Raw genomic sequence first — 25,327 nt, 5'->3', positions numbered from 1 at the left:
ACAGATACAGAAAAGAGAAAGAGAAATATGAATGAGCTAAAATATAATATAAAGGTTTGGAGGGATTTGCTTTGACTGTAGAAAAACAATCTTTAAAACAAAGTGCTTTGATGCCTTAGGGGCTTTTGAAACAAAGTTGAAGTGAACGGCCATTCATTGAGCGAAAAAGGGACAGTGTGTCAAACAGCACTGGCGTCAGAGCCCCCAGAAAAAGCCCTGAAGGATTTAAAGTTCAGAATGAATATGCCAAACAGAAAAAGTCAGAACAGCCTTTGAGTGAAAGACATGGATCCCCTAAACAAATGATCACATTGATTTACAGCCAAGTTTATACAGCCTAACTAAAAGGAGATTAATTCGATTTTCTTTGGTCAATCATGCAACACACTGAATGTTACAAAGTGACCATTATCCTGTGACAAGCAATGACTTGACTCATTTATTTTAAATCAGGCTTCACTGGTGTTGAGTTTCTGTACTAAAAAAATCTGTATGGCATAATTTTAAATCTAAAGAATCCCAAAAAAAAAAAAAAAAAAACCTGCTTAAATGTGGTCTTGGACCAAACTTTTGATAGAAACTGTAATTTGTTTTAGGAAACAAAAAAGGCTCAGAAAAGTTTAGTTTGCTTTGCATGGATAACTAAACTGGATTAGGAAATAAGGGTGAACAACATAATACCTCAATTAATTCATTACCTTTTAATAAAAACACCTTGCAAATCATTGCTAGGCCAAGACTGCAAACTGCAAAGAATCTGCAAACTTTTGAGTAAGTACCTGTGGATTGAATTCATTATGAAATTTTATAAAATGTTTTAAATGGAGCTGAGAATGCTACACTCTAATATATACATGAATGCAATTTTGGCAATTTAGGCAAAATAAATACATGTAATAATAAATAATAAACAAACATGAAAACAGAGGGAGGAGGGCTCACTTTGAGAATGATAAGCGAGCAAATTGTGTTATCAATAACCTATATCAATAATATCACACCACACATTTACGCTTGTAAACTGGGCACAACATTTTTAAAGAAAAGCAAAAAAATAAAAAAATAAAAAATAAATGAAGGACTCCAGGGATTTGCGCTCGAATTCTGAATGCAAAAATCTGTAATGTTTCACTGTGGGCTTGTTCATGCTGAAAAGAATTGCATAAATTTACCCAAAACAGAAGCAAATATGGTGAAAACGTGGAAACGATCAACTTTGTGGAAATATTCTTTCATGTTTCCACCAAAAGATGACGACTCACAGGATGGAATTGCCCTAGGGAGGTGAAGCTGGCAGAGGATTACAGAGAAACAGGTTTTTGTACACAGAGGTGTAATACCTCTATAGCACTAAAAACAACGAATCTATAGAAACGGTTGTGGGGGTGGGGGGAGACGGTTCCCTGGTAGAAATAGAGTTCCGGGGAGTAAAAGAAAATTAAAAATCATTTCAATCTGCGGCAACAGTGTAAAAGTAGCCCAATTCCTTGGGAAAAACGTGGACTTGGCAACACTGTCTATAACATTGGGCCATATAAATATGACCTCTCTAAAAAGTAGTCCAGTGACACAATTTATCCTATGGGCAAACATTTCATTTTCCTTTCATGTCAAGTTTAAATACATGTATAAAATTTAAAGACTTTAATGTTCATCCCTTGCATTTAGTGAAAAAGTTACTAGTGAAAAACTTTCAAACAATTATGTAGTGTAATTCACAATGCAATTTCATAAGCAAGTACAAAAGAAAACTACTGTGTGATAAAATATTATGGATGTGATCAATGATAATGCACAACCTAAATTAGCTTGAAACAAATAGAGGTACAAAGGTACAAACAGGGGAAGTGTTGTTACTGATAAATTGAAATTAATTTTATCAGTAACAACACTTCCTCATACCAAAAAGAAATTATTCTAAAATCACAGAGTAACGTCTAACATGACAATCTGCTGGTTTGTTTAAATATACAAGTTTTTTTTTAACTTTATCCATCATAATTTGGTTAAATTACCAATGTGTCAATTTCTAGTATTGTAAATGTCATAAGAAACTAAATATATTCCAGTTTATAGGAACTTCCGAGTCACAAACACTAAGAAACACAAATTACATAAATCAACAGAATCAAATATAGTCCCCAAACGCTTTCCCAAATAGTTAAACATAGTTGCCTGAACAAAGAATTTCATATAGAGCATTAGAGCTGAAATGTTGTGAACTCTCAGCATGCATTTCAGCATGAATAAATTATGCAGTTACTGTTATAGGATTATTGTTTTGCTGTTAAATAATCATGATTACAGTATTGACCAAAATATTTTGTGATGATTCTTGCCATAATCAAGCAGCCTATTACGGTTACCAAAAAGATAAATCAATTTAGTGTTGCTAATTGTAAATATGCTGAACAAGCAATCTGTAGAAGAGGTCTTCACGGGTCCACTTGGATCCAAAAACCAGAGGTCCGACCAGAGTAATTTAAAATTAATTTTTCCAAATGAACCCGAAAAGACCCGAATTCTTTTAAACTATTTCAGACATTTAACAATTCTATGACAGCGTTATCTCTAAGTACTCTCGGAATCCGCATTTCTGCATGCAATGGACTCTACACACGGTTGCTTCCGCATTAGACAACGAGCGCCATCAGCATGGATTAAAATTAACTTTAATTATCTATTGGTCAGGTAAATAACATTACGCCAAAAGTTATTGGACGTAATGAGGTTACAGTGATGAGTGATTCACATTTCAGCACTTCAGCGCTTACATCAAGTGCATTTTTAAGAAACACACATAGAAAAGGAACAATCATTTGTAACCTCGCACACAGAAATCCATCTTATAGCTATAAGATCCATCAAGAAAAACTTTGCCACTTCATTATGCTGTGTTCATGCAGTTCATTTCTTTTTTGAGTGCAGAAGCCTTTCATCGGAGATGAGGTAAATGGCATTGCAGACAATACTAGCAAATCCAAATCCACTGGTCACAACTGAAAGCCTAACTCATAAATAATTTGTATCCATCAGGCAGGCAATAATATAAAGTAATTATAAGTAAGTAAATAAATAGATGAAAATAATGGAGCAGTTGCCAAACAAGTCAGCAGGACACTGGGATTTTTCCTGACTTGACTGCGGGGCTGCAGACTATGCATCCTTCAATGTCGTTTATGTTCAGGTCCAACCGGGTTTGAAAAAAAATGCCATCAGGTCGGGTCGGACTCGGGTCTAATTTCATCGGGTCTGTCTCAGGTCTGGTTTTTCTTTAAAAAAAAAAAAATTTTAAAAAATATTTATTTACATCGGAGAGTGTATCAATATGCCAAAGTCACGCCCCCCAGTAGTGAACCATTGAAATTTCGGAACACTTATGACATAACGAAGCCTCGTTTACTGAAATCCCGTGACTTTGGCAGTTTGATACACGTTCTGAACCACTGATTCGAAACAAAAGATATATAAAGCTTCGAAGCTTCATGAAGCAGTGTTTTGAAAACGCCCATCAATAGATATTGTTGAATAAAACAATTATTTTCTATCTTTGGCACAAAAAGTATTCTCGTCGCTTCATAACATTAAGATTGAACCCCTTTAGTCACATTTTAAATATGTCTTTAGTAGCTTTCTGGGAATCTGAAAGTGTTAATTATCTTGTTGGCAATGCAGGTCTCACTGAGCCATCGGATTTTATCAAAAATATCTTAATTTGTGTTCCGAAGATGAACAAAGTTCTTACAGGTGTGGAATGACATGTGGGTCGAGTAATTAATGACAGAATTTTCATTTTTGGGTGAACTAACACTTTAATGGCAGTCTTCTGCACATAATGGAAAAATGCTTAAATACTGGGGAAAAAAAGATATATCAGTCAATCTCTAAATGTTAAGCTATTCTGAAACCTGTAACACATTGCCTACAAATCCCGAGGCATTCACGATTGCGTCAACCGTGATGCCATTTCAATAAGTCAATAACTGATTCATCTCTTCATATCTGTTAAAAGGTCACTTCCTCTTTCTTATGGTGTTTATAGGGGAACTGAAAGTGATGAGTGAAAGTCAAAATTATCAAGCGCCATTTCCAGGGTACTCAGTGGAGGAGGATATGCTAAAAAACTGTGACATCTTGCATCATCCTCAGTTAATGCAATAATCTTCAATATCCTTAACTAGAGAAATGCTGGTGTGATTATCTCAGTTTAAAAGGTAAGAGAAAAGATTGTTTGGGACAAATTCTCCTTTTAATAGCAGAACAAAAGCATTCTCCATAGTATCAAGCCAAAGTAAAACTGAGCTGTCACGTTGTCTAGTTTCCAGTCATCTTGGTGAACATCACTGGCCATTTATGAGTGTGTGTGCATTTAAGCCAACAAAAGTAGAAAAGCATATGAACTGCCATCAATGAAAGTAAAAAGCCATTTTGAAAACTTGCACTGCCTCAATCTTTACTTTTTTTTTTTTTTTTTTTTTTTAAACCTCGACACCATTTGGCGCCCATGTTGCAATATTTCCGAGTATTCTCAAAATAACACACAGATCCTGCAGTTCTTTCTGCATCTCAGTTCCCTAATCTGTGCTGCACCAAAGTTAAAGTCTATGCAATCCAAAATAAAAGCCAATAGTACTGTAATATAGTAGCAGTACTAATTTTGTTTTAATAAAATCAGCATAAAGTACCTACAAAAATATTAAAATGCGAACTGTACTTAAGAAATCTACTCTATAATTTAAAAAAAAATTGTTTAAATCAGCTTAATTATCATTAAAATAATATATTATAAAAAATAGCCTTTGACAAAGAAAATGTCGACCTCTGAACACTTTTCAAAAGCGTGTCAAAAATGGTGACAGCATGTACACAGCACAGAATGTACAGATTTCTCTTGGAGTCCTACCAACTGCTGACAGTAAACAAGATCCATTTGCAGCATAACATCATGCAGATGTTACACATGTTTGAAGGCCTTATCAGTGCTTGTGCACAGACTGGATAGCAGCTCTGCACATCACAAGATAGGAAACACACGCTAACATCACCTAACCAGTCTAAAAAAACAGCTCAACTTCTGGTGGCAAGTGTATGATGAGGAAACAGCGACATCAGAACAAATCTTTAAGAATTGGACAATGCATTGGGTAAATTTGATGTGAATTTTTTTTTCCCCACAAACACAAAACAAGGTCACTTAAGCCAGATACTAATAGGGCTGGGTGATATGGCCAAAAATGATATCACAATATTTTTTCCATATCATACAATATCATTATTTATCACGATATTCATTTAGCTATCATTAATGGGGAAAGGAAATGCTTTCCACATATTTGTTAGACCCTGAGAATGAATGCAAACATTCTGGGGGGGACTCTGTGTTTATGATGTAATACAAATGTATATAAACTAACAATTTGAATGAAAACGGATGAAAAAATGAAAAAAATTTTGTTGTATGACATCCCTTCGAAATGATATTATTAGCCTATTACTTTGAGAAGTACATTTTAGTATAGGCTACAATATTTCTGTCATAATTACTTGAAGTTAAACAGAACTTTTATTTTGATGGTTTATCGTGAAGATCTTTCAGTTTCAGTTTCAGTGTGTATTTGACGGTAGTTTTTCTCAAATGAAATGGTAAAAAGCTTGAAGTGACTCTCAAAACAGCTATGGAGATGAAGGTCATGTGTTCATGTCCTCATATTGAGACGGCCGATGCTGAAAACACCGTGAGTTTGTGTATCAGACATAACCGCAGCATTCACGCACAAAAATCACTTATTAGCAACATGCACTGACTGGCTGCGGTCACATTTATTTCTGCTGTGTGAAAGTCCATATCAAGTAAAAATGTCCTGAGTTTATCACTGTAAATTTTGTGATATGAAATGATACTGTTTATCGCCCAGCCCTAGATACTAATATGCCAAACCTTCCAAATGTTTTACCAATGAAATGGCGATTGTAACCACTTTACACTTGCCTTTTTTAAGCAAGTGTAAAATGGTTTGCAGGACAGGTGAGAAAACTAAGTGCAAACAATTGATGCTAGTCATTTCCTCTGAACTACACTTCTGAGCTATTTTTGCAATGACTTTTAAACCAGCTAGTCAAGGTGAATTTCCAGTTCCCTTCAAGTTAACAACAGCAACCATACATTAAGTATGAATCTTTCACTAAAGTTTGAGAGCCACAAAGTCTCAAAATATTTTTTCTCAATTTCTAATCTGTGAAACACAAGAAGATTAAAAGCAATAGAAAACTGCATTGTTTTGAACTCCACTGATATTCATTGTATGGACAAAACAGTTCCTATAATATCTTCTTTTGTGTTATGCAGAAGAAAGAAATGCCATACATAGGCTAACTGAATGACATGAGGGTGAAAAAAGGATAGCAAACGTCTACATTTTTGGATGAACTATCTCTTGAGCTAGACTGTAGCAGAATTTAGCTACAAACCTAATCAAACACACCTGAACCAAGGTGTTCAGGATTACTTCACTATTATCTAGCTAAATTAGGCCACATCCACACAAAGCCAGAGCTTTCCCTATCCGATCTTTTTTTTCCTCGTCTCAAGAAATATCTGCGTACTCACAAAACCACTGTAACCGACTCAAAATGATGTAGTATACATCATTATGCCAGATCAGTGTGTGGCGCTGTAATTCTGCCACAGAGACTAAAAACGGAGAATAAGATTTGGAGCATGTGCATAAAGCTTGCACGCTGTATACAAACTTTAGTAAAGCTTAGAAATAAAGCCTTATTTTAGTAAAACTAATAGGCTCAGTAGCTTCTGCAGCACGAACACACGCATGTAGTACACTATTGTTGTTGTTGCTGTTACATGACATAGCGGTGTCTGACTAGGGTCGAGAAGTGAGGGGATGACATCATCATTTCACAAAATATACTGATTGGCTGTACACACAAAAACACAAGGGTGTTTTCAGATTTATCCACTCTGGGTCCCGGTTTCATGCTCTGAAAAAGCCGGATCCGTGAGGATGAAACTTTGCGTATACAGCTAAACTCGTCTCCGTGTGGACGGGCCCTTAGTCTTATCCTCACATGTACAATAGTCTTATGGTATTTAGGTCAAAACAACTTGTACAACATGATTTGTAAAAAAAAAAAAAAAAAAAAAAAGTTTCAAATACATATGAGAAAAGGAGTTGGCTGATTACATTTTTGAAAAATTCAGAGGGAACAATTTTCCTATCAAAGTATTCTGCACTGAAGCAGAGCTTCAAGGCTAATATATGAGTTGGGGCCACATGAATAAAACTTTCTGTAGACTTCATCCTAAAAGTGCATGTACGCATTAGGGCTGTCAAACGATTAATCACGATTAATTGCATACAAAATAAATGTTTGAGTTTGCCTAATATATGTGGGTGTACTAATTATTATCTATATATAAATACAAACACATCCATGTATATATTTGAGAAATATTTACAAGTATATGTATTTACTTATATTTTTATATAATTTATATTATATATAAATACATTTTTTGTACATAAATAACATACATCTCTTAAATATATACATTAATTTGTGTGTATTTATATATACATATTATTTACACACATTACTCACACATTATGCAAACTCAAACTTTTATTTTGTATGCGATTAATCGTTTGACAGCCCTAGTACGCATAAAAGCCAGATTTTGCGTATGTACAAAAGTTGTCAGATTTATAAAACAATGCATACACCAGAACCTGCGCAAAATTCCCTTTATAAAACCCATTCAGCAGAAGATTGTGCGTACGTGCATCTCCACCCCGTCTCCTCTCTGAAATAACAATATATAGAGCTTACAATGCCTAGTTTTACTATGCATTGCATCATCTCATTTCCATGCATATTCCTATCCATGTGACACCGTGTTTAACAGTACAAGACATTATGAAAATGACTATAAATGCAGTCAAATTACTTTGCTAAAAATCATTCATTATCCTCACTGTCTTGTTTTAGAAAAAAATCTAAACTGTATAAAATACTGAACTAAGTTTATTTTATATAAATCCCGATACGTGCGTGGAAAATTGAGTATGCACATTTCAGTGCCTTTTTTGTGCTCACGCAACGTTTATACATGAGGCCCCTAGTGATTTTAAATCGGGTCAGGTGCATAAAATTAAGGAGACATCAAAAATGTGCAATTCTTTAGGGTTTTCTGGGTCAAGGTCGGTGGAAAAAAAAAAACACCCACAATAAAAGAAAAGCCCACATTGCAACATGTGAGCGACTTGAACTCAACCTTTTTGACTCGTGCATACATTTTGACTCAAACTCGAGAAAATTAGGACACGTTTTCAAGGTAACATGCTTTTAAAGTTATTCCAAAGAATATACTAAATAATGTAACACCTGCAAGAGCTGCAATAAAATGTGTCTTACTTGACAACATTTTAATTTTTTATTTTGTAACTATTTTTAATAAAACATCAAGGTGAGCATCAGGAAGAATAAAAGGTTTACCTGTCCTCATCCCCATCAATGGGAATAGCTATTCCAAACAGGCTGTTGACAGCAGGTGTGGGAAGCTGCAAGCCCTCAGGATTCAGGGGTTTGATGGCATCTTTTCCTATTAGAACAGAACTCTGGAGCAGCATATCAGACTTCCTCTGGTTTTCATCGGCCTGGGCAATGCCAGTGGGAAGCTGGCTAAAGATATTGGGGGTAGTCTGAGCACCCAGTCCTACTACTGAACCGCTGTGGACTACCTGAGGCTGGTTCTGTTGGGGCGGTACAACAGGGACCGGAGTCTGTTTTGGCATGCTCTGGGGGGTATTAGAGGCACTGGACATAACAACAGGCACATTTTGCACACCAGGGACCACAGCATGGGGGCTGACAGACACAGTTACTGCTGGCTGAATGAGCGGCACTGGTGCCTGTGAAGCAACAGCTGTGGCTGACACAGTCCCTAGAGCAGCGTTGATGTTGGACTGCTGTAAAAGCCCCTGAACATGTTCTGGCTGGCTGATGGGAAGCCCTCTGCCATCCACAGGCTGAGGAACTAATCCAAGCACATGAGTGCTTCCTGCTGCTGGAGTCATGACAGGTGACGGGCCCTGGGTCAGTGGGGTCACAAGCGGAAGAGAAGTCATTGAGACAGTCTGGGCTGGTGAACCAGGAGGTTGATGCTGCAATCTATAGTCAGCCTGATTAGATGGAACAACAGTCTGAAGTATCTGGCCAGGTTTCTGTGCCTGTTTACCTGGGTAAAATGGCTGTGGCTGAGCTGTAGAAGGCATGCTGGGAGATTTGACATGTTGAGCATGGGCATCACCGAAAAGGTTCTGGGCTACAAGCCCTAATCCCTGCTGCAAAATGCCAAAAGTTTGCTTCTGAAGGTCCACAGGAGGGTTTGATGGTGCAGATACATAACCGCTATCAGTATGTGGTTCTGCTGCAAGTGTTGAAAGCGAAATATGTGCAGCCACCGAACCTCCTGCGACTCCTAGTCCATCCCTGTCCGCGCTGTGGTCCGTGGTGCCAGCGTGTTTAATATTATCCGCAGTCCGACCAGACGAGGAAACATCCGTATCTCGTTCATAAAATTCAGTGCAAGTCCACCTACCTCTTTTAAAGGGTTCACCTGTACCATGATCTAATTTGATGACCCTGAATCGGGAACTGCAACTACTTACTGTGGCAGAACTGCTAACTGATGATGCCTGTGACGTGCTGGATGGGGTGTTAGATGCAACTAAAGGTGAAGTCTGGGAAGATATGGAGGCAGAACTCATTTGGCCAGCTGCCCCACTGACTGCACGAACATTTGGGTTTATATGAACAGCACTTGTATTACGAGAACCAGGTACCGTCGTTATGGGACCATCTTGGGAGCTCGCGCCAGCTGTTTCAGCTTCGTTATGTAGGGGTTCGTCCGACAAACTGACGTCACACGCCTCAGGCTCGAAATCCCCACCTTTGGACATGTCATATATCTCAGAGGAAGACATGTCCTCAGTTCTTGACTCGTCCGGGTCGTCCAAACTCTCGGTGTCATCCGTGATGCTGTTTGCCGCCACCTGCGCCTGCGTTACGCTCGTGATCTGGAAGCAGCTCTTCTTTTTCGACGGCATTTTAGACATTTTGATCGCTTTAAGTGTGTCGCTCTGATTTCGACACGTCAGATTGAAGCGTACACGTTCAATTTAAACGTAATAACACGATTTATATGAAAATATATCATATAATGTTCAGTTAGCGTCAAGCTAACTCAAGCTTCCCTCCGAGCTCCGTCAGTGCGCGTACGTCCTCATCGCGGCATTTTTAGTACTTTTAATCCTTTCAGTTGAAACTCATAAAGCTCCAAACACAATGACAGCTTTATTCCAGCTGTGTTTAATCTTTCCAAACCCGTATCAGTATTATCCGTGGCCTAAATGAAGGCCATGTCCGGTTGTGAGAGTTTCCCTCAGGCCGCTCTCGCGAATGAAACTCTCCAGTCGCTGGACTCACTCGACTCTGAGGCGCCTTCAGTTTTCAACACTCTCCAGTCTTCAAAAGCACATGTCCTCCATGAAACACACTGGTTATACATCTTGACACATGATAGCACACGTTTACTATCCGTTTCTGGCGGTAAAACAGTCTGTTAAGAGTAGAATGATGGTTTGTCAGTCTGTCTGCTGTCAGTACAAATCACGAGCTAACGGCTCCTCTTCCTCTGCTGTATACAAGATGGCTACGTACCACACGCGCTGAACTATGGGTGGATTGCGTAGAGGCGTACGTAAGTCAGTCGGGAATACCGATCACTACGCATGATTCTTGTTTTCTTATCAAAATAAATGTGGTCAGTAAATGTGAATTAGACGGCATAAATACATTTTCACATATCCAAAAAAACTTTTTTTTTTTTTTAACACTTTTTCTTCTTGGATTATTTTAATAATGAATTTAATTACTTGTTCTTCTGTAAACGGTGATTAAAAATTCACACCAATGAAATTGTGCACTGCAAACAGTCCTGTATTATATTATATTATACAGTATTACACGTTATAAATATTATTTTAAAAAAAAACAATATTTTGTTTTAGTTTTTCCACCAAGGTTATCTATTTACATATCTTACATTTCTACATTTTTGTCAAAAGGGTCATTTATTTTTGTTGATCTCAGCTGGCTAAATTCTGAGTCATACACAAGGGGATTTTTAGGTGGTTTTATGTAAATTTGGAAAACCAGACAGGACACTACCAAATAGGTTTTCTGTTAGTTATGGTGGAAACATAAAAAAAAAAAAAATGTAAAACTTTTACTAGACATTTTAATAGATGTTGCAGACCTAAGGACATAATTTGCACTAATTTTATCATCATTTACAAAAAATAATAATAATTTTAATTATTATTGTGTAATAGATTTAATTGTTAATTTTTGCCCAATCATTATTCAAGTGTTTCTTATAGCAAAATCATGTTATGAAATACAATTTCTTCTTTGTTTAGCCTTTCGGAAAAAGTTCACGCAGGGGGCGAGAAGGAATGCAGCTAGTGTAGACAGAAACATCCTTGCTGGAGTTTGTTTATTAGTTTAGGTCATTATTTTAGGCATGAATCTATCCCAATAATTAGGGGAGGCTGAGTTTGTTTTGCTTTTGAGTTTAACCATCCTCTCCACTGCCCAATCCAAACAGCAATGAAAAGTGTGCTACATACTGAAAGAAACACTTGGCAAGCTTTTTATATGAGAAGACACAGATGTACCTTTCTAAAAACTCATTTCTACTTGAATAAATAGTTGATTTAGTAATAGTAAATTCTGAATGAGAATTATGTTTATAAAAGTTCAAAATATCAACAAAAGTTGCTTCGGAATTTAGAGTGTCACTCAGAAGTTACACAACATATGACTGTTTATTGTATTTGCCTCCGTCCCGTGGTGAATAGGACACGCTTGTTATTTTAGCTGGCTGTCCAAGTTCTAAAATCAGTTTGCATTTTGCCACACGAGGGCTTTGACTCAATCGTCTGAAGACAGGTGCTATTTGTCACGTCCAGACATAGAGACATTCTTTGTTTTCACTGTGGTTTCGTCCAGTGCATCTTTTCCGAGATATAAAAAAGGGTTTGAGGGAATTTCTCTAAATTTAAAATATAAACGAGAAGTTGTTTTATTTTTTTTTCAAGAGTTTGTGAGAACAGTCAGGTTCATTCTGGTTCAGAGTAGTTCAAGTAGCCACACTAGTTATATCTGGATGACTTGGCATGTCAGGATTTTTGACTTGTGTCAGTGAATTAAAGATTGTTTGGTTAGTTTTAGGCCTAAGTCCTGTGTTTTGTAAAGGGAATGTGGACATCCTGTGCATCTTCTGAAACCTGACGTGGTTTTTGAGAAAGATTCCAAGTCAGATTTCATGTCTTCCAAGCCCATGTCTCAAATCCCTTTTGATGATACTTTTGCTGCAGGTTAGTCTTACAAATCTACAAAAATAGTAAGATTTCTAGGGTTTTCCTTGTTCATTTCCTGTAAAGTCACAACTTGATTCCAGGTCTCGAGTTTCGTAGATTGACATGAAAAAAATATCAGCAGTAAACATAAAATTACAATATTTTTTTTTAAGTAGGACAGGACAGGAACAGTTCATGTACATTATTTTTTATTCAATGGCAAGTCAGTCTTTTACAATCATAAAATAGCCTACTCAGAAACATTTAGCAAACGTTTTGGGATGTGACAGGAGCAGCAAGAACAGCCAATGGGAATCTGTAGAAAGAAAACTGGTATCAGTTCATTAAAGGTTTAGTTCACCCAAAAAATGAAAATAATGTCATTTTTACTCACCCTCATGTCGTTATGCACACGTAAGACCTTCATTCATCACTGATTCGATTTGTAAAGCTCTGAAGCAGTGTTTTGAAATCAGCCCATCACTACATTGTTGAAAAGTCGCTATTTTGTTTTTTGGCGCACAAAAAGTATTCTTGTCGCTTTATAATATTAAGGTAAAACAACCGAACTCACATGAACTGTTTTAAATATGTTTTTAGTACCTTTATGGATCTTGAGAGAGGAAGTACCATTGCTGTGAACAGACATGGGCAGTATTTTAATTAAATGTATTTAAAATATGTGTTTTATTAGTTTTGAGTATTTTGTAATTTGTAATTAAATACTTTGAGAGAAATTATTTTGTATTTAAAATAGTAAAAATACATACAAATATGTTATTTTATTTTCGCATACAATAACTTTCATCACCAGGCTTAAAGGTAGGGTAGGTCATTTTTGGAGAGGCTAGCAATAGCGAGCTAGCTTTGAAAACATAAGATCCCACCCTCCCTTCAGAGCGTCTCCAAAGCCACGCCTCCTTCAAAACACATGAACGTGTACAGCAGGGAGCAAAAGAGACGGCGTTAAATTGCCTCATGTCTCAAAGCACATAACATTACAATAATATTGAACATAAACAACTTAAAGAGCTCTGACCTCCACCCGACTCCTGCAGATTCATTTCGCCGTTGGTAGTGTTGCCACTGAAACGCATAAATCCCGGACCGCTATGAGTATAACGTCATGGGTTGCCATCTCTTACTTAGTTATGGCATGAGCACAGTATAAGCTCATTACTTTGGTTCAAAAGGAACTGTAACAGTGCATTCACATGGGGAGTTGGCGTCAGTGCTTGATGGAGGGTATGTCTGAAGCTTGGTGCTGATGCAACCGTCATAGTGACAACAGCCAATCACATTACTTTCCGGTGTTGCACTAGCGCCAGTACTAGGGTATTTGCATAAGGCGATCTGACTGGCTGACACTTGCGTTGACGCTTGAAAAGTTGAGAATTTTTGGCTTGTTTGAGATGCATCGGAGGATCATTATCACAAAATCATTAGCTCTTCCTATATTGGAGTAAGTGGAGAGCACGGCAAATTTTTTATATAAATGACAGCGATGTTGCCTTGTGTTTCAACCCTGGTCGTGCATTCGTTTGGCAGGTGGAAGGTGGTGCCAGTTGGGTTGTTCGCTTTGTGTGTAGATTCATTCAGCGTTTGCAGAAGGCTAGCATTCCAAGCAGAGGGAGGTGGTCCAAGATGGCGCCCTGAGCACAGGTGTGTTTGTGAACTCGGCAATCCCAACATTGTTTTAGTTGTAACGAACCTTGAGAGGATCTATTGAGAAATTATCTGTCTGGATGCCCTGAATTTTGTGAACAAGAACAATGGGAGGATCTGAAAAGAGAAAAAGCGCAAAGAAGTCGAGGTAAACAGTGTCGGATGCTTTGGCTAGCTCTGTTAGCAAAATTTATGGAAACTTACAAGCAGCGGGATGTCAAGATAATACTTCTGCAGCTGGGGTGTTGAAGGATAATCTGCACGATTATCTCAAACAAATGACGACTCTGAGATTATGGTGGTGGAGGAGGTACTTCCTCCGCTTCCTGATACTCCGTGTATAATGCTGCCTTCACGTGATCTCTGAATTATCATAAATACTAGTTTCCTAGTTTCCTATAAATGTGAGTTACTCCCGATTAAAAAACTACATCCCCTATCTGTAATATTCCTGTTAAAGAGAGTGTTACTATCATGATCCCAATGTTGTGCCTGTTTTGTATGGACTTTTATGTTGAAGGGTTTTATGTTCCTATTGTTTCTTCATTCCTGTGTCCTGTTCCTGTTGTAGTTTTCCCTGCTGATTAGTCTTCCCCAGGTGTGTTACTTGTTATCTTGTTTGTCCCTGTAATATCCCCTGTGTTTTACTTGTTCTCTGTCAGTTATTAGATTTTTGCTGCTCCTTGTGGTCCTTGTTTCCCAGTGTTATGTTGTTCATTATTGTTTGTTTGTTTGTTTTATTAAACTCCACTGCACTTGGATCCTCATCTCTGCCTTATTTCTTCCTTGATTCCCCGTTGCATTACAGAACAACTGACCAATAATGGATCCAGCAGTGAGACTTATGTGTCTCCAGGAAGGACAAATGCTTTTGGCTTGGGGACTTATTTATAACCATAGTTTTTCGCCACACAATTTTTTTTTTTATAGGCCTGTTTGGAATAACTGTAATATACAAAAGAGGAAATCCTTGTTTATTAAAAACTGGTTCGGTCAAACATCAAAATCATGTTAGTTTAAAACACCTAATTCAAAGCAGTTTTAAAATAAACTGTTTTTGTGAACTAAAATTCAAATAATATCATCATCATACATTTTAATGGCAGGTTCTATTATTGACATAAAATGTAAAACAGTAAAAACATCTAGCTGTGATAACTAGCACACCCTTATTAGATATCTTGGCAAAAACTCTGAAATCTCCCAACACCATGGATAGATGATATATGATTTTACTGTTGCTAACTTTAATTTAATTTACTCAAATTTATGTCAATACTTACGCAAGCTTAATCCACAAGAGGTCGCTAGCGCAGCATAGAGACAATTCAGCATACTTTTGTTCTTGAGAAATAAAATGTTTTGTCTTATGTGATCATTTAAGAATGTCTTATTTTGATTTATCAATCGGCACTGTGCAAGTAAAACGTTTTGCTTTCTTCAGAAGAGGCCGTGTTAAAATGAGACAACACATAGGCCTATTCGAAAAATTTCAGCTGCGTTGTAAATATTTGCTTATGCATGTGTTCAAGCCTCTGGGAAATTCCAGCATTTGAATAGCTGCATTGTAATTGTCTCCCTCCGTACACTAAAAAGAACACGGACACTTTTTCCCAGACAATAGGCTTATATTAATTGAATTCACTTTTAATAAACATCTGCTGAATTAATAAATGTGAAAAAGCAGCTCCATTTACTATACTAAAATAGGCTGTAACTAGAAATAACACGAAAATAAAATGTATTAAACTTGCTCTGACTTTCTAATATGAAGCCTTCAAATTAGGCTATGTGATTACAGGATTCATCCACAAGACGTCGTAAGAGGCTGTGATATTTGTGGTGACCAACAACACTTTTGTTTGTGGTTGTCAACTGACTTTATCAGTGTTAAATGTTACAAAGACTCAAATCCAGTCGATGTTAAACTTAATGAGACTGCTGTACAGGGCCGTTTGTTTATCTCTTCCACTGTACACACCTGTGTTTGGCTGTGTTGCAACTCAAACAGGAGCAAATGTTTCTTGATTTCACCCAAAAATATCACTAAGTTTGTGAGGCGTTTCAGCTAAAATGAATCACTGCTGTCACGAGGACGGGGGCGCTGGCTAAGGAGCTTAAACGGTTTGGAGGAAAGGTAATAAAATGGCAGGCTCTGGATGTGTTTATTATGGAGTCCACTGTAACCAAACTAAATTAGGCATGAAACAGAAATTATAGTTTCTTCCTTACTGTGACGTGTAAAACGACTTCTCAAACAAGAAAAAATGTAGGGCGGGACACACTGTTCTACATAAATGATGTCATTTAGACCAGTGGGCGGGACTCGATTTTGGCCATGGGGAATTGATGGGATGGTTGTAGTTTGCTACTGGTCGATCTCATGGGAGTGGAAGGCTTCCCGCCATCGCGCCAGACGTTGCAAGAGGGTTCCATATTCGAAATGCATCGGACCGATCGGCGTATGACATCAAACTACCGAGAGAGCGATTCAAAAGCATGGAGTCGTATGCTCTCCAATCGCTCTCGCGGTACTTTGATACTTGGAGAGGTCTGCGCAGCGCCTATGCATTTCGCCTATTTTGATTAAAGATTACGAGGACACATGAATAAAAAAAGAATGTTCACGGATAAAACATTTACTGCAATATTTATTTATAATATGAGTTGTTAAGTTTGATTTCATGATAAGTATTCTAAGCATCATGAAAACAAAAACGTACAAAATGTACTGTTTTCAGCATTTAAATAATATATACACTCATTAACTAACTTTCTCATACATAATGTGCTTTCTAAACGCTTGTGCATAATGCCGTCCAATCAGAAAGTGTATCAATCCGCGCATATGGCTTTGTCCTAATGGATCGCTGTCTAAGCAAGTCTACGCGGAGGGATATTTGAGGGACTACACCCAGAGTGCCGTACAGCCGGGACTCTTTACTGCTCAAACTCACATTAGAGAAGGGGGCGTGCGGGACTTACAAATATACGGTAACCACAAACTGAGACCGCACAAGACTGTTAGTCCCGTCTTTTCAGAGCTAGCGTGAAAGCGTTTGAAATCAGAAGGCAAATATGTCGTCATGGCAGAGCTACGTGGATAACCTAATGTCGGATGGCAGCTGCCAGGACTCCGCCATTGTTGGGTGCAACTCGGACTCTAAATACGTGTGGGCAGCGCAGGAGGGGGGAACGTTCATTAACATCACGGTAAATAAGCGTTATTAACACTTCGCTTTCTGCTGCATGTAGTCTTTGACTGAAAACAGTGGCTTGTGTTTCGATAACTAGTAGGCTGCCTACCAAGACAGCAATTTGGTCGGACTCGGAATGTGCCTCTAAACTGCTGTTCAGTTGGAACCAAGGCGCAGAAATGCAGCTCAATTTAATATGAATCAAATGCGGCTTGTTTTCTATCGCTTAGAAATGACGTGTGATTAAAAAGGCGCCGAAAAAAAGTGCTGTCTTCGTAGGCAGTTCTCAAGGTTTGGGAGCACAGCCAGTGTTTCGATCAACCTGTCAGACATATTATTAGAAATTCAGGGCCTGATCAGCTTGAATGGGAATGAAAGCTAACACATACTGGCTGACTAAAAGCAAATTGAACACCAGATCTTAATTTGGAGATATTTTTCGTTGAGTACTTCTAACGTTATATGTTTTATTTTTTTAAGACTAAGTCTGTCTGTATATCATCGAGGTTAGCTGGATGTTTTTAGCGAAAAATCGCGAAATACAGGGCGTTGTGACGTTGAAACTCAAGTGTCGAGCGTTAAAAGTTAATTTTAGGGTTGAGATGGATTAAAGACTTAAAGAAATGTGTTTGCAGTCATGAAGAGGGAGGTGGTGTTAGTGCAAACAGGCCGATCCGATCGACCGGTCAGATTCGAAATTCACCAGACTACGTACATGCACTTGTTTACGGGAATATACGCATCATTCAGCCGCGGAATGTGCGTAAAGTCTTTCTAGAATACGGGATCTTCGCAGTACATGCCAGTCCAAGATGGCGCTCAATAAATGGGTCTTTAATTCATCTAATAGCAGCCTTATTTATCACACAGTCCTTTACTTTCCCTAAATTAATGAACGGCATTCAATTGATGCTTATACAGTTACTTTGTAAACATGGAATAAATTAGTTTTACATTTTTGTTAACAGATTAAGGAATAGTTAACCCAAACTTTAAATTCTTTTAAATTCTCAGATCAATTTCTCACTCTCATGCCATTCCAAACCTGTAAGACTTTCTTTCTTCTGTGCAACACAAAAGAAGATATTTTTAAGAATGCTAACCAAAAAGTTTTGGTGGCCATTGATGTCCATTGTATGATATATCTGAAAACATCATCTTTGATCTTCCACAGAAGAAAGTCAGTCATACAGGTTTGGAATGACATGATGACAGAACTTTCATTATGAGTGAACTATATTATGCAACAACAAATGTATAGTGTTCTGTAAAACAGGTTGCATAGTTTCCAATTCAGGTCTTTTGTATGTGCTTTTTTACATATAGAGCTGTTTTACTCAAGATTCCTTTTAAATGAGTTACCAAAGATGACCGATGTCCACTGCATATGCATATTGATATCTAAAAGTTTTATTTTTCTTCTTACCACTAATATTCAGATATTAAAATGGGATAGAATGGCAATAATATAAAGAACTAGCTAGGTTAGCTGATTACCTTTAAAATCCATATATATTGCTGTCATTTCGTACTGCTGTTAACACTTTCTCCAACAAGCGGATGTGATGGTTCCTGTTTGTTTGTGTGACATTTGGCATAAAGCCTATTGCAGGGTTCCTATGGTCATGGAAAACCTTGAAATGTTAGGGAATTTTAAAACTAATTTGAAGGTCTCAATATTTCAAAATCAACGTTTTTTTTTTTTGTTGTTTTTTTTTGGCTCTGTTCTAAAACATTTAATCAGCTAGAAATTGCTCTTGGTAAGAATAATTATAACAAGCTAGCTATAACAAGATTTTTAAAATTATTAATCAATTAGACTGAAAAAGTCATGAATTCAATGGTTAGAAGGTGAATGAATCCTTAGTCCTAGTGAAGGAATACTAGTCTATTAAGGACTTTTTGGTTGTAACCCATTACAACTGGGATTACAATATGGAATCAGATTGGAAAAGTTGTGTGTTTCAGACTTCATTTTATCTTTCTTAGAAATAATTAAGGTGAATGTTTCTAAGAATCAAATGTACTAAATTGCTGTTGTAAGGCATCTCCGTCTAGTTCGCCCAAAATTGAAAGTCACCTCATCTTGCTCATGTTGCTCCAAACCTGTATGACTTCTACCGTTAAAGCTTGACGCCCTCAGTCAGTTACACAAGTTTGGAATAGTTTCCTGTATTGCTAGCCAAGTGTGAGTTTAAAAAGGCCTCTTAAGTTAAAGTTAAAGTTAGTTCAGACTGTGTCTTTTGCCATACCAGCGCTTCCAAACCTTACTGAAAATAACATCAGATTGCTGATTCCCACCAAAGGGTAGCTGCTTTGTGGATTGGCCTCAGGAAAAACGGCTCAGTAGATTCATAGTGAGCCAGTATGAACAAAGCTGCTGTGATGCAGAACAAACGACAATGAAACGCATAAGAAAACTGCATGTTCAGACTTGGTCTTTCAGCATTTGACACAAAACCAATGTTTAATGTGATTAATGCATTCCGGTTTGAGGGTAGGGCAGAATGTTTTCCAGATATGTTGAGTAGAAGTTCCTTTTAAGGACGCTGGTGCAAATCACCTCAGCTCAGTTGTGCTTTCATCATATTCCAGAAATATCCCTTTAATTTTTTTTTTTTTTTTTGAGTACTCTAAAAATACACATCTATACAAATTTAATGATCAAAATAGAGCATATGTAGTCAGATGTAGTTTGTCAGTGTGAATATCAGTGTTTTCATTGTTGGAAGACCACTAGTCAAGACGAGTAGCTGTTTGTTTGTCTGCATGACTAGTTTACCAAAGGTGCGGTCACATTTACCAGTGTTCAGCAAATTTTCAAGATCAAAATCAGGTCCTTTCAAAAGGAATCCACACTACTGTATTGACAAAGGACCTTTATGCCTGCAATTGTTTTGTAATGTGACTGTACCTTAAATGTGTGGTACATATTGTTCCTCAGCAAAATTTTGTGGCCAAAATCTTGTAATTTCAGTAGGTGTCAGCGCAATTTCTATAGAAGCCGAAAAATGTCCCCTCACATTTTTTGTCTCAAGTTCAAATTGGTCACGCAAATTCACCACATTTGATTAACAGAAAACTGCTTGGTTTAAAAGTGAATTTGTTGTGAGCTGTGCTTCATGCATTTTACTAATATGACCACACCTTTAAAGACACCTCATGAAATCAAAATGGAGTTGTCAGGCAGATGTCAACGCATAAAGAGGTTAAAATGTTTCCAGCAGCCCGTAGTTTGTCTGTTTAAATTTAAAGTGAAAATGTTGCACTATAATAATAGCCAGTTTCATTAACTGGCTAGCTCACAATACTGACCAGTGACCACTTGGTAAGAAGGCCTTCATATACAACTGCATAATGAACCAATCTAACTTTTGTTACATTTCTTAATGACTCATTGAAGTCAAGTGCAAAGTGCATGATGACAGTTTTCTCTGTATCTTTAGTTTATCTAAATTATCTGCATGGATCACTCCATAATTTCACACTACTACCTGCTTACCTACTTTTGTTGCTTTGCATCTGGCTGTTTATTAATCCATATTAAAATGTAAATGACTAGACAAGAAGATACAGTTCCATATTTAATTTTGTGTTTATTTTTTTTTTTCTAATATCAGCCAACAGAAATCGATGTCCTAGTAGGGAAAGACCGAGAAAGTTTCTTCACCAATGGCCTAACCTTAGGTTCAAAGAAGTGCTCGGTTATCCGAGACAGTCTTCTAGTCGACAATGATTGGACAATGGACATAAGGACAAAGAGTCAAGGAGGAGAGCCAACATACAACATTACTGTCGGTAAAGCTGCCAAAGGTAGTATTACTTTCTTATATTTTTTTCACAATTACCTTTTATTCATAAAATCTCAATGTATGTTTTTGGGGGTTTTTTTGTTTTGTTTTAGTGGTAGATGGGTGTAGATGTAGATGTCAACCTTTCCTCAATATATCTTTCATTTAGTTCATGCATCCTAACTGTTTTAAATGCAATATTTCATATTGGGAACTATTAATAAGTGGAAATAAAGTTTTTAAATGGTTTGAAATTGTTTAAAAAGCTAAAAAAAATAGACTTAATGGGAGACAAATGCCATTAAATCCTTTAGAATTAGGTGTTGCAAAGGGACACACCAGTAAAGGATACAGTTAAGGTGAATAAAAAAAAAAAAAAAAAAAAAGGGTTTTAAAATAGTTTCAGGTCAAATTTCATCTAGAAATTATAATAATAATAAATGTTTTATTTCTGTAGTAGCCATTTTAATTGAAGGGTCCACATTATTTTATTTATTTTTTTGCTGAAATATGACCCAAGCATTTCTATGAGAATCATGCATTTACCAATATGGGTCATCTAAAAGTAACGTTTCATTAACTAGCTAGTCATTTTACACAGTTTCTGTTGATCACAAGACTTGAGCTCAAGTCTCCGAGACCTGTTGAGGTACATTCCCTCTAATTTGCATGCGTTTCTGCTAATCACACACACATCTTGGGTCTGTTGCTCTTTAAAATGTGAGAGGATTTCCTGTTTCCTAAAATAAAATATTCCTTCATGAATCAATCTCTTTTATTTACCTGGCATGTATTGAGGAGAGGAACTAAACCTGCTTACCTGCATTTGATTGAAGCATTTTGATTTCCCATGTTTGAATTTAAATGTTCAAATGAACAAGTTAACTGCTTGGTCATTACTAAACAAATCTAAATGGTAACACTATAATAACTTTCATTATGTCACCGTGCTGTTAAATTCTTGATTCTGCTTGGCCGACAGACATTATAAGGTGTCGAACTATGAAACGTGTCTTTAACACGTTACAGCTCCATTTCACTTTAGCAAATTATTTTGGCTATTTATTACAGCAAATTATTACAGACCTACAGGCTACAACAGCAAACGAACCAGGAAAAATTATAGTATAAAAATGGCAAACAATTTACTTTCAGTATCTCCATAGGACCAACATGTGCAAAAAAGGAGTTGTACATCTAAGTGTTGTAAGGATGAAAAACTTCATGTACTGAGATAAAAACATGGAAATTTTAAGATGTGGTAATCGTAGTATAAGCGGGATAATTGATAATAAATGAATAGTGCATTACCACCTCGGATATGCATTCATTTTTAATAATAATTTAGCGTCCCGTCGTCAATCGTTACTTAAGTTATATATAATTTAAACTACAAAGTTTATTTTTAAAATAATCAGTGCCACAAATAATCAGTGCTTATTAAAAAATTTTATTCATGTTATTAAAAAGTGTTACCAGTTGTTGCTAAATAAAGGTACATCTTCTAGCCCGCAATCTTTCGCTCTGCATGCGTGTTATCTTGATCTCTTTCTGCATTTTATTCTGTCCTTTCTCAGCTTGTTGATCTTGGTTTGGCTTTTTTCCAGGGCTGGGATTTCCCTGTCCTCTTAACTTCCTTTCTCTGTCTTTTTCTTTCAGTCTTGGTTCTTGTAATGGGCAAAGAAGGGGTCCACGGAGGCGGCTTGAATAAGAAGGCATATTCAATGGCAAAATACTTGAGAGATTCAGGATTTTAGCTTTTTTTTTTTCTTGATCAAGTAGTGAAATTTAGGGAGGGGAAAAAAAGTCACCCATGTTCCCAAAATAAGCTGTGAAGATTTTTCCCCCATGAAACACATTTAAAGTTTTTGGACATCTTAATGGCAAGGAAGGGTAATGAATCTTGTGTCAACAATTGCATCCCTTTTTAAGTTGGGAAAGTTGTTTCTTTTCCCCCGCCCCTCAAGTTGGTTGATTTTTGTTCTTGTTTTTTTCCTTGTGTACTCCAGCATTGGTTATAGTCATGGGCAAGGAAGGTACCCATGGAGGGCTGCTCAACAAGAAAGCGTATCAAATGGCTGAATACCTGAGGAAATCTGGATATTAAGACACCTGCCCACCTAGCTGCTCATTCTTACCAACACTAACCTTTCTAGATGAGATTTGCTTCATCTATTTGTTTTCAACTCTATTTCCTTTTTTGTTCTACCCAAACCCATCCTTTCCCCAATTTCTTTATAACCCCATCCCATATGTCAATTTAATTTGTTCAGTCCCATTTTGGCACTACGATTCCATTACTAAACATGACGCATTTAAGACAAAATGTAAGTGTGAAGACCTCATGTCTCATTTCTACTTATTCATGAGAAGAAAACAAAGTTTTTGGGTGTTTAGTTTATTACCAAGGGCTTGAGCTAAACTCAAATTCCCTTTCCTAGGTCAAATCTGGGAAAGGTCAGCTGTATGCCTATCTTCGAGCCTACCGAATGGACCTTAGTCAGGATGGGTGGCATTTTTAATAGACAAGCGGCATTTTTATTAACGTCAAATTAAGTATTCCATCTGCGCTAAAAAATGTCCATTTCTTTATTTTTCTTTAACCCAAAGTTTGTCATCATTGACGCTTCAACTCTAACTAGATGCGACACTTCCTGAATGACGGATTCGTATTCTTTCCCTTTGTCGCACTAACATTCATGGAGTGGGAGGTCAAGCTCTTAAATAGATGGCGGTCCGCTAAGTGCAGTAATTTTTGGGCTGCAGGTAGCATTTTCTCCCATCAACCCCACTATTGAATGTTCATGAACATTCTGTCATTGAACTTATTTTGCTAGCTTATGTAATATTTTTTTTTTTTTTTTTTTTTTTTTTTTTTAATTTTCAAGACAGTGGGTATCCCGGTGTAAGCGCTTGGAGTATACAGCTTGAGTTCTTTTCAATTGGACCAATTTTCATCATTGCTTGGGTTATTTACACACTACATTGACCAACAAAACACTAGCATCTGGTTGCAAATAAGACTTGGGTCTTGTTTTGTCAGCTCTTTCAACACTCGATTTGAATTTAACCCATGTTATGTCTTAATTGTGGGATAAATTGCCTTCGAGTCATCAGTGATACAACTGTCTGTCAAAACTTAATGTTTATCAAGTCCAAATGTTAAGTATGTCACTCTAATCATAATGTGTATTCTGTGCCATAATGTAGTGAGAATCTGTTGCTATTGCTTCAAACAGCTTCCCAAATGATTCAATCAGTTCTTTGTTCAGGGGTTTTTAGTATCTACAAAAGTTCTGGCCTTGTGGGATATTTGTACAGGTTCAAAACCTCTTGACTAGTTCATTTCTTGTTTCCCTGTACTCTTTTTCATACATCTTGGATACAGTCTGAAATGTCTGATTTCATATGCATAAACCAAGAAATGCCATAAATTAATTTCACCACCTTGTTTACAGACAAATTAAATAAATCTATTCCAACCAAATTACTTGTTTCTTTTGCTGCATGCAGCAGGGGTCATTTCTTGAGGAATTTTTCTTTTTTTTTTTTTTTTTTTTGAATGTTACATTAAAACAGAATTGGAAACTACAATATCTTCAGCCATTATTAAAAAAAATGTTAATGGGAAACTTCTGTTTATATTATCGTACTTTTCATTATTCATCTGGTAATGAACAACACAAATGGAAAGAATTTAAAGAAATATGCAAAAAAGAGTGTAAAATGGTCAAACTAAAATATGGTTGGGGTTTATTGCACACAAATGGAAAATAGTCATGAAAAGTTAAGTTTTATTAAAACATTTTTCTGAGGACCTTTTTTGCACAATGTAAAATGTTTATAAAAAAACTTGGAAAATGTTCATAACTAAAATATGGCATGGCTTTGCACAAAATCTGGTAGATTTGCAAACTTTTCCACGTATAGTTCCACAATATTGTTTTAAAAAAATTTGATCTTAAAACCATGCGCCACTTTCCAAAATGACAGATGAGAAATTGACACAAAAACAACAAAAGGTGTAGTATTTTATTTATGAAGAGAAATGAATAGACTATTTAGAAACAAGGATGAGCAGAAATTGATATATTTACAGTACAGCAACATTAAAAGGCAACCAGACATTGGTAACTGTTCACATTGTGTTATCAATAACAAAAAACTCAACTCCTACTTACCCAACTTATTTCTTACTTACAGTACATAAATGATGTGTTATTACCTAACTACA

The 25,327-nt window shown here is 36.7% G+C and overlaps 2 protein-coding genes and 2 long non-coding RNA genes across 6 annotated transcripts in view; 2 read left to right on the top strand and 2 right to left on the bottom strand.

Annotated features, from left to right (window-relative positions):
- tsc22d2 (TSC22 domain family 2) overlaps nt 1-10,746 on the bottom strand; it is a 30,836-nt gene extending 20,090 nt beyond the window's left edge. Inside the window, exon 1 of one of the 2 annotated variants that reach the window (XM_048169229.1) lies at nt 8,512-10,746. In XM_048169229.1, the coding sequence (XP_048025186.1) occupies nt 8,512-10,133 (1,622 nt within the window). In that variant the 5' untranslated portion in view covers nt 10,134-10,746. The remainder of the gene's footprint in view (nt 1-8,511) is intronic. The other variant, XM_048169237.1, reaches the window with a different exon arrangement.
- A 3,017-nt stretch (nt 10,747-13,763) lies between these two features.
- Nucleotides 13,764-14,872, top strand: LOC125254561. Its single transcript, XR_007181695.1, has 2 exons — nt 13,764-13,902; nt 13,989-14,872. It is a non-coding gene; the product is annotated as an uncharacterized LOC125254561 (long non-coding RNA).
- Nucleotides 14,081-16,869, bottom strand: LOC125254556. Its single transcript, XR_007181693.1, has 3 exons — nt 15,389-16,869; nt 14,310-15,050; nt 14,081-14,222 (listed from the first exon to the last, which is right to left on the bottom strand). It is a non-coding gene; the product is annotated as an uncharacterized LOC125254556 (long non-coding RNA).
- A 135-nt stretch (nt 16,870-17,004) lies between these two features.
- pfn2b (profilin 2b) lies at nt 17,005-24,580 on the top strand. Of its 2 annotated transcripts, none has more exons than XM_048169210.1 (3): nt 17,005-17,318; nt 20,923-21,115; nt 22,753-23,096. In XM_048169210.1, exons 1-3 carry the CDS (start codon nt 17,184-17,186, stop codon nt 22,848-22,850), a joined length of 426 nt encoding a protein of 141 aa, XP_048025167.1. In that variant the 5' UTR covers nt 17,005-17,183; the 3' UTR covers nt 22,851-23,096. The 2 variants fall into 2 exon arrangements, with proteins under 2 accessions (XP_048025167.1, XP_048025160.1); XM_048169203.1 differs by lacking the exon at nt 22,753-23,096 and adding an exon at nt 23,103-24,580 and having other exon boundaries at nt 17,009-17,318.
- The last annotated feature ends 747 nt before the right edge of the window (nt 24,581-25,327 follow it).

Source organism: Megalobrama amblycephala, linkage group LG2, assembly GCF_018812025.1.
Source record: "Megalobrama amblycephala isolate DHTTF-2021 linkage group LG2, ASM1881202v1, whole genome shotgun sequence".
NCBI classification, from domain to species: Eukaryota; Metazoa; Chordata; class Actinopteri; order Cypriniformes; family Xenocyprididae; genus Megalobrama; species Megalobrama amblycephala.
Note: the sequence above shows the minus strand (reverse complement) of the source record. Positions and strands in the feature narration are given on the sequence as shown.

What these genes read in the sequence shown, in the direction of transcription:
- pfn2b (XM_048169203.1), top strand. Translation starts at nt 17,184, where the DNA reads ATGTCGTCATGGCAGAGCTACGTGGATAACCTAATGTCGGATGGCAGC. An exon ending in GAACGTTCATTAACATCACG is followed by an intron (nt 17,319 to 20,922) that starts GTAAATAAGCGT and finishes TTCTAATATCAG; the next exon opens with CCAACAGAAATCGATGTCCT. An exon ending in TGTCGGTAAAGCTGCCAAAG is followed by an intron (nt 21,116 to 23,102) that starts GTAGTATTACTT and finishes TGTGTACTCCAG; the next exon opens with CATTGGTTATAGTCATGGGC.